The 9679-nt window shown below is 47.0% G+C and overlaps 1 protein-coding gene across 1 annotated transcript in view; it reads left to right on the top strand.

Annotated features, from left to right (window-relative positions):
- Positions 1 to 227: 227 nt before the first annotated feature.
- LOC147725845 (extracellular calcium-sensing receptor-like) overlaps positions 228 to 9679 on the top strand; it is a 326872-nt gene continuing 317420 nt past the window's right edge. Inside the window, exon 1 of the mRNA XM_086963371.1 lies at positions 228 to 478. Within this exon, the coding sequence (XP_086819497.1) occupies positions 228 to 478 (251 nt within the window). The remainder of the gene's footprint in view (positions 479 to 9679) is intronic.

Below are 9679 nucleotides of genomic sequence, written 5' to 3'. Positions count from 1 at the left end.
TTGAAGGGAGTTTGTGTTTCAGTTTTCAGGGTGAAGCAGAAGAAGAAGGCATCGAGGCACCGTCAGAAGTCACAGATCCACGTCAGAGGTCACCGATCCACGTCAGAGGTCACAGATCCAGAGGTCACAGATCCAAGTCAGAGGTCACAGATCCACGTCACCCTGCAGGTGCATCAGTCTGCTTCTGTGTGACGTCATTCACTCCCTGCCCTCCACCACCAGCAGCAATGCAGGCCCCGGATATGAGCTGCTCTTGTGTGCTGTGGTGGAGTCTGTCGCTGTTTTCATTGGTGCCTCAGTGTTTCCTGTGGGCAGCTGTGACGCAAACATCCGGCCGCGCCCTGAAGAGCGGCTTTCAGCAGAGATACTACAAGGAGGGGGACTTCATGCTCGGAGGGATTGTGCACGTGTACACGAGTGATATCCCATGGGCTGAGGAAAATTACACACTGTTCGTGGACCCATGGACGTGTGAACTGTAAGTTATTCCATTTTTAAATATCACAAAACAAGCCGCCTCCGACCCTTGTTTAGATTACTTCCCACTTAGACGTCAGATTTGAGCTCTGTGACGTGTCCGAGGCTAGTAAAGTTAAACCTGTGCTCTCACCCCAGCCCAGGTGGGGCCCCTATAGGTCTCTATAAGGAAGACATTGAACCCTGGGCCCCTTGTATCACTAATGCTCTAAATGCAAGTGTAGCCTGACTGCTGCAGCCTAAACCCTGCCATCACACCTGTCAATCAACCCTTCTGAGATGCAAGACCCCTGCTTTTCACCGCGAGGGGCCCCAAACACAAGAACAAGTCAGGAAGTATGGGCTACAACTAACTCTGCCCGGGTCAGTAAACTCCCCCCTTCATGCACCAACCTTCACATCTTTGCCAAACTTTCTCAAGACCAGAAAATAAAGTTCGACCCATCAGGGCTCCATTCAGTCAGCACCACCTTAATCTGCTAAAGAAGGAGGTGAATATATGATTAAAGGCAGTTTATTGAGTTGTCAACAGTATTGTGATATGTTGGTGCGATGGGTGCTCATGTTTTATCTCTGTGCTTAAATAATGCTGCCTCATCACAGGCTTTTTTTTTTATTTAAACCTAATCACTGAATTTGAAGTGAATACTTGGGGGTGTGCGCCTATTGCTATTATGGGCGTCTTACTTGAAGCCAACATACAAATGATATTTGCTGAGTTGTTACATGTTTGTATTGCTGTTTCATTTGTTTATTATTTTATGCATAGCAAAACAAATAAGTGCAAACATCATACTGCACCCCAAGCACCCACCAGGCCCCCCAACCTCCCACACAAAAAGTTGTGGGCCAAGCAATGAACACACAGTTTTTTTACAGCTGGTAGTGAACCATCCCATCACCCAGGTGTGTGATCCGTGAGCGGAGTCCGCACCTACCCGCTCCATCGGACACCCGCTGTGTCCCACAGGTAACACCCTAACATTGCCACATTGTCAAATCCCTTAAGTGGCCCCGAGCCCCACTGACAGCCCCACCCTTTGTAGACCCCCCTTTCCATCATCTTACATTGATCCATGCATGCTTCCCAATCTCGACTCAGGTGGGGGACCCTGCCTCCCATGCAGCAGAAGTTTATCAGAATCTTCTGGAATCATGACAGATCTGAGGGGCCCCACATGCCCAGCAACACAAATGGAGGCTGCTAATCTGGGTATATCCCCCCCCCCCGGGCCTCCTGTAGTGAACCCTCCACCCGCCCAGAAGGCACCACATTGGGGTCAGCTCCATAGTGCATGCAGCAGTGTTGCCTCCATCCTGCAGTCCATGAACATTGTCAAGTATTGTTGCTGCTCACATTAAAAAGTAAGAGAAATGTTTCTCCCACATTATATTCTACATTTAATGGAGTCTGAAGATTTGTCTGCATGTGTAAATAACCTCACAAGGTTCCATGTAGGAAGATCTAGAGAGATGTAGAAGCAGTAGCAGTACAGATGCAGTGTTTACCACACTCTTCAGCAAGTAAATAATCCCACAAGTGTCCTTGTATGAAGACCTAGGCACACAAAGAAGCAACTGCTGAACACACGCATTGTTTACCACAATCTTTAGCAAGTAAAAGAGCTGAACATGAACAATTTGCTCACAGTCCATAATATCTGGAAAGGCATCACATATAGGAGTGATTGAGTGTGGCATGGCTGAAGCTCTCTTTGCTTGAAGGATGAAAGAGAGTGCTTCAAAGTCATTCCCCAAGAGTATAAGGGATATCTTCAGATGACTCAGAATAATCATTTTCCAAAGTAATGAAGCAATAAGTCAGCTAATCATTATATAGGTAGTTTTCAGATCAGGTATTTATGGATGCATGAAGGAATATGATTCAGGTGCATCAAATGTTCACCCTTTAAATTATTTTATTTTCTGAGTTGCTTATAAGAGAGACACTTCTCATATTATTTAAAGAATAATTTATAGTAAATATTAGTTTAATACAAAATACCAATACACATGTATGCATTGATTTTGGAGTTTAAATAGGGGCTCTGAAATATCACCTGCAGGGGAGAGATTCCCTGGCAGGCGTGATTGACTTTTAAAACCCACACCCACCAAAGCACACCTCTGTGGAAAGGGTCATCAGCCAGTTTTCTTTTCTTTTAAAAGAGTGTCTCTTTTATTTGGCCATTAATAATAATGTTTGGGACACACCCATTGTTTGAAGGAAACATGACCTAATGAGTGCCCTTAGGGCCAAAGTTCTTTCTACAAATATCTCGTTATGTTTTCTTGTTTACCAAGTTTTAATTATGTTTCGTAGCACCGCAGGGCTGAAGTCAGATATATGAGGGACATTGGATGTCACTGATGAATATTTCCCAATAAAAAAAAAACATACTAATGCCTGATTCATGGGGTGTAAACACCAATATATTGTTTTCATAGAACGATAAACATACAAATTAGCTGCCAGGCATAGTACATCAGAAACAGACAAAGAGTTATGTACCAAGGTAGTACAGAACAACAAAAGACCGAGGTATAACACATCAGAAACAGAAAAAGACCTACCTGTAGTAGTACAGAGTAAAGCAAGTTAAAGATGTGATGTATCAGCTCATCAGAAACTGGCAATGATCTATGCCTAGCAGTACAAAGTGAAGCAGGTTCAATAAGTACACATCTTTCAAACTTGTGCAGCCTAAATGCATAACATATTACTAACAAACAACAACAAGCAACACCCCACCTATAGTTACCTCTTACTAAGCTCTTCCTTTATAGAGTTCCATAGTCCTCTGTCAAGCAGAGCTCCACGCTGTAGGTTCAAAACCCACCCAAAGCCTCCCACGCAAATAGGGCTGGGCGTAGGTTGCGAAGAAGAGCTTTGCAAAGCTACGCGAAGTGCACTCTGCACTACTCAAGCTAGGCGTAGCACTATGCAAGCTGCGTAGTAGCATGTTCTCACTGTACAAGATACCGTTTTCAATGATTGCACAGGGCGGAGAGCATCCAGCACTGTGAAATCAATAAAAACGGCATCTGGCAAAGTGCGAGCTGTAGTTTTCGGCCGCTCGAGGAGATTTTTCCTCGAGCGGCAGCTTTCTCAAAGCGGACTGGTAGTTTCTCATTGCGAGCGGTCCCGAGTATATGTGACCACTCGCAATGAGAAAGCAGAACTCCCCGCGTTGAGAATCTCGCAGGGAGGTTTATTTTCCAGGCTTGCGATCGGCAACTTGATGTTGCTGATCGCGAACGAGGAAAAAGTCTCACCAGGATGTAATTTTGCTTGCTCGCGGTCTCCAACTTGACGTTGAGGACCGCGAGCAAGCAAAAAGTTACTGCTGCACTATGCTACGCTATGCTTCGCGTGTTCGCACTGTGCTACGTGCAGCTTGCGTAGTGCGAAGTTGCGCAAACTTCGCAAACTACGCGAGCGTAGCCTAGTGCTTCGCCCAGGCCTACACGCAAAGTCAATTACCCTCACCCTCTGAATCCTCCGGCAAAAGATGGGAGCTGTCAGTAGTATCTGAGCCAACATCCGGAGCCCGAGGGTTATCGACTAATTGGTATAATGCTTTAAGCCCTATCAATAGTTCCCCTCCCTCTCTACAATTCACAAAACAAAACAGCACTCTCAAACTTTGCCTATTTAACCAGCTCATCTTGCCCTTTAAGCACCTGTAGTCCCACAGTAGATTATCAATGCATTGTCAATTCTCGTTTTGCAAAAATTAGTACCAAATCAATACATTTAGTAGTGGTTTTACACTTTTTAGCGCATGTGTAACCCCCAAGAAGTCAGGCCAGTGGTGTACAAGGGACCACCCATTGTGTGATATCATTAACACAGTCCACTACCTCCTACCAGTAACCTACGATAGAGGGGGAGGACCATACCTTATGGAACATTTCTGCTCCACATCTTGGACATACTGCAGCAGCAGCTCCATAAAACCTATTGATCTTACCAGGTGTAAAATAAGCTCCATGCAAAAACAAAAAATTAATTGATTTAAATCTGGCATTAAGAGAGAGAGTGGCTATGTGTGCTACTCCTAATCCGCATCGGTTATCTCTAGCTATAAATGTGTCTCTCATTTAACTTTTAAACCTGTAAGACTAATTAGAATTTGAGCTCATATGGATTGATTTACTTATGTGACCGCTTTTACACAACCCATTGTTTTACAGAGCCATTGACAGACTTAACGCGTTGCAGGTTCCAACTCTCCCTTTACCCAATGTTTCCTAATCGGGACTACCATTGCCTAGTGCATCAAAATTCAGAAATCCTCTACCAAGTCTTTAAATGAGTGCTATTATCCATATTTATACAGCTGTCCTATCCAATTTATCCCATAAGCAGTCCTCCCCACATTCCTTGCAATCCCACCAAAAGCCCCTTCATGAGCCACAATCTTCTACCACCTTAATGGCAGTTCTGGTGAGTAGGGCTCAGGGATGTGAATTTGCAGCAGACAGAGGAGCTCCTGAGAGGCAACATGTAGTCGCCTCCAGAAAACCAAGAGTACCTGTGATTAGTCCCTTAAGTCAGGAGGCAAACTGATAACATCCGCTTCTGGGTGCAACCTATAATAAATCCACTAAAATCCACCGGGTGAACGTCTATAACTGTGCCACCAAGTAATCTGGAGCTGCAAACACACCTTCCACTACAGGGCTGCAAGTTTGCAAGTGATACTCTGTGTTGGAACCGGCCTCGTGGCGTGGTCCCACTCCTCCCACATGAAGGGCCCTGGACGACATCGCCCCTGTCCCTCGGGCTGAAGATACCTTCTCCAACCTTCACGAGAGCCGCCTCTCCTGGCGACCCCGGCTCTCCCCCACCAGAACATGGCGACCCCTACTCGCCCCACACTGCTGGTCCGATCCCTATCTCGGGCCACCCTCTCCGGCCCGACTCCATCTTGGGCCTTCCCCGTCCGGGCCCCGTGGCCTCGACCCGACCTCGGCCGCGGCCCCAACAAAGCCCCGACATCGAGGCACCAAGATCCGACCAGGTGGTAAAACGGCCACTTGACGGATCAAGGAGGTGGGGAGATTCGATGGCCCTCCAGCTATCCCCGGAGGCCTGGTTTCGATCGCCCTCCGGCCTCCCTGGGTGCTGGCTCCACCCTCCTGCTGGGGGTCTGGACACTCTCATCCCGGCCCCTCTGACCCCCAGGTGCAATGGTCCGGACATCAAAGGACTCCAGACCTATATCTGGGGCAGCCCTGGAATGGGTCGGCAGTTGTATCCTGGAGTCGAGAGACCCGAGACGAACTCACCACTTCGAACCCTGAAACCCTCTTGGAGCCCTGCTGATGCTGCCGCGGCCCAACCTCGCTGAAACCATCCTTGGAGCCCTGCTGGCGCTGCCGTGGCCCAACCTCGCTGAAACCATCCTTGGAGCCCTGATGGCGCTGCCGCGGCCCAACCTCGCTGAAACCATTCTTGGAGCCCTGCTGGCGCTGCCGCAGCCCAACCTCGCTGAAACCATCCTTGGAGCCCTGCTGGCGCTGCCGCGGCCCAACCTCGCTGAAACCATCTTCGGAGCCCTGCTGGCGCTGCCGCGGCCCAACCTCGCTGAAACCATCATCGGAGCCCTGCTGGCCCTGCGCGGCCCGACCCTGAGGAACCCCCCAGCTCGAGGATTGAGAGCTGAGCGTAGGGTATCCCTGTACCAGGCTGGTACCAAGACTGTCCCGCTACCCCCTTCTCGCAGTTACTAAAGACCTTAAGGATACCTCGATCCATTTGTACTGTATTGCTAAGATAACCTGCTTTGATTGCGGATAAAGACTTATCCTTGTGTGGTGTCCATCTGTAGTGGTGTGAGTGCTCGCCTGTATGATCCTAGGAGAGGAACCTTGCAAGGAGACCTCTCGACCGCGCTCGGCCACTTCTAGAAGGAGAGGTGGGTCTCGGGGTGGTCGGCCAGACAGTCTCTGCCTCCCCCCTAAGATCGCCTTTCTAACACTCTGTGTCCTCCAGTCCCCCAGAACGGCTCTAATAGCAGTGACTGCAGCTCTCGGAACAGCCTACAAGGCACCATCAGAGGCAGAGCAGTGGAAAAATAAGGCAAACTTGGAAGCACCACCATCTTAGCCACCACTATTCTTCTAGCCATATTGGTAAAGACATCCACATTTTTATATTAGTTTAAAGCGCTCTAACAGCTGCTCCAACATTACAATCCAATATAAATTGATGGTTATGATATATGTTAACTCACAAATATTTCAGACAAGCAGGGATCCAGGCAAGTCCAAATGGATCTGGGGAGGAGAAGTATCCACACAGAGTGGAAACAGGTTAGATTTCTGCCAATTAATGTGAAGGCCCAAGCCTGCAACAAAGACCTCCAGCAAATCTATTTTGCTGGGAAAGCCAACTCCAATATTTTGAAGAAACAACAGCATATCATCAGCATATAATTCCGTATAATGATATTCCCCAATAACCTCGAAAACACAATAAAATCCCCCGTGGGACCACCGTTGGCCAAAGGCTCCATTGCATTGCCAAATTATATGTGGAGCGTAGACATCCCTGCCTGGTTCCACGTCCCACCTCACATGGATCAGATTTAGTTGTGCCAAGGCAAACCTGCGCAGTGGGACCCATGTAGAGAAGTCTTATCCAGTGTAACAACGCTGGTCCCAATCCCATACAAACTATTACTCCATACAGGAAGTCCCAACTCAAGGCCTTCTCTATATCTATTGCCATAACAGCTGCTGTTCACTTAGCCAATAAATCTTCATCTAGTAGTGAAATCAAGCACTGTATTGTATCCAGAAATAAATCCCATATGATTCGTATGTATTAAAGTAGGCATGTGGGGCAGGAGACAGGTCGCTATCTCTACTAAGAATATAGTAATTCACATTAAGCATGATGGAATTTGACATCGATGAGAGTGTTACCTAGTTTCAGTAGTGGGATAACCGGAGGGTCAGGTGTAGTTACCGTAGGATGGCCAGATTTTCAAGCTGCAGAGTAAAGTTCTACTAATTTCTGTGGCAAGGTGTTCCTATAGGTGGTAAAGAACTCCACAGTTAGAACATCAGCTCCTAGTATCTTACAGCATGCCATACTTTTGATGGAAGTTCTTACCTTTTCTATAGTGATTTCATCCCCTAACCAGTCCGCATCTTCCTGTGTGAGCACTTGTCGGTGCACCAGTATCAACAATTCTTCAATAGTTTGAGGTGGTATCTTTTGTTATTGGACATACCAGGATACATAATATTTCTGTAATATAGTAATGATGGCAGTCTGCCTACATAACAAGGAAGGAGAGCCGGGGTAGGTTTCACGGCAGGTCCTGCAACATGTCTCAGGTGCTAATAACCGCTTTGTTCTGCTACAACCTCTAGGGGTATGATCCAAGCCAAGGTACTTTGACCACATGATATATGACTGATTACTTTAATGCATTGCACCTTTTTTTTAAATCTAGTCATAAAGTAGTCCTGGTTATTTATTTTGTTAGATCCTTAATAATTACCGTTTGATCCACCTGAACAGACATAGGCAAGAAAAATATTGACATAATTTTAATTAATCACGCACTTTGCTCATTAGGATCATTGTATCCTACATAAGCACCACATTTGTTAACTAGGGGACTGAGTCCAATCAATGAAGGTTTTGACACAACACATCACTAGACCTATGTTATCCCACTTTTCTAACACCACTCTTCACACAAAAAATCCCAAACATCCCCACTTCACCCTCCTGCTTCACCACACAGCTATAAAAAGATATTTGGCAAAGAACCCCCTAGTGTGTGCCCATTGGGCATTGCAGCCCTGGCCCGATGAGGAGCTAGGCCAATAATGAAGCATGACACCTTTCGGGGTGTGTGAGGGCACTTGCTCCTATTGCTGCATATTCCCTTATGTCTGGAACACTAATATTCCTTTTATTTTGTTTATCTTGAGGAACTGAACACCCTGTATATTTATTAAGTATGGGTGATTTTTGCGAATCAGCGGTTCGCAAATTCGCGCGAAATCGCAAAAAAATCCACAAATTCACGAATTTCCCTGCGAAATCGGGGATTTTTTTGCGATTTTGCACCATACTTAACTGTAGTACTTTCTATTGGCTAATCAGTAAGTGCTACCTCGTTGGGTAAATGTATAGTGTTTTTCCTGCACTACAGCTGCGTAGGGCCAGAAGAGTTGCCTCAAGTGACCATGTGTGTGTAACTTTGCCATCGCACTGAAGGGCGCCGGGGTCCCTCGAGTGAGCTGTCAATCATAGTGTGTAAAGAGCGAGAGGGGGGGAGGGCAAATGGGGGGGCTTCTTTGCGAGTTCACATGCCTCTTGTGTGTAAAAAAGGTCAGGCACCGATCAAAGCAGCAGATGGGGAGAAAGAAGCTACTGGTTACAGGAACTGCACATGGATTGCACTCATGAGAATCAAGGATGCAAAGGCCTCCATCAAGCATCTTAGCTAATTTTCGATGGTAGATATGGGGAGAAAGCACACCTGCCCAGCCCCGACAAAGCGCACAATTGTTTGGGGCTGATTAACTTTGCCATTGTGCCGAAGGGCGCCAGGGTCCCTTGAGTGAGCTGTCCTTGATAGTGGGTAAAGGGCGGAAAGACGGTGCACACCGCTAGTGTACGGGGGGCTTATTTGCGAGTTCACATGCCTCTTGTGTGTATAAAAGGTCAGGCACCGATCAGAGCAGCAGATGGGGAGAAAGAAGCTACTGGTTACAGGAATGGCATGGGGATTGCACTCATGAAAGTCAAGGATGCAAAGGCCTCCATGAAGCATCATAGCTAATTTTCTAAGCGTGAGCGTAAAATCTGTTTTGTTTGCGGAATTTGCGGATTTTTGGCAATTTTTTGCAATCCGCGGATCGCTCAAAGTTCCCCAAAAATCCGCAAATTCGCAAGCTGCGGATTTTTTTGCTTGGTCGCGCTTGAAAAATACAATATTGCGTGCGCGCGGTTCTCCTGGTTTGCGTGTGCTGCGCCATTTTGGATCTTGCTGCGTGATCGCACGAGAGTTTTTCAAATGCAATAACGTCATCGCGGTTCGCCATCTTGCACAGCGAGAGTTTGACAACGCGAGTACATCATAAGGGCCGGCGATTACGCTTTGCAGGAGAAAACAATGCCAAACACGTAGATGCGGCGCACAGCTGACTTCCGGCGGGAGATTTGAAA

Source organism: Lissotriton vulgaris, chromosome 3_1 (assembly GCF_964263255.1).
Source record: "Lissotriton vulgaris chromosome 3_1, aLisVul1.2, whole genome shotgun sequence".
Lineage (NCBI taxonomy): Eukaryota > Metazoa > Chordata > Amphibia > Caudata > Salamandridae > Lissotriton > Lissotriton vulgaris.
Note: the sequence above shows the minus strand (reverse complement) of the source record. Positions and strands in the feature narration are given on the sequence as shown.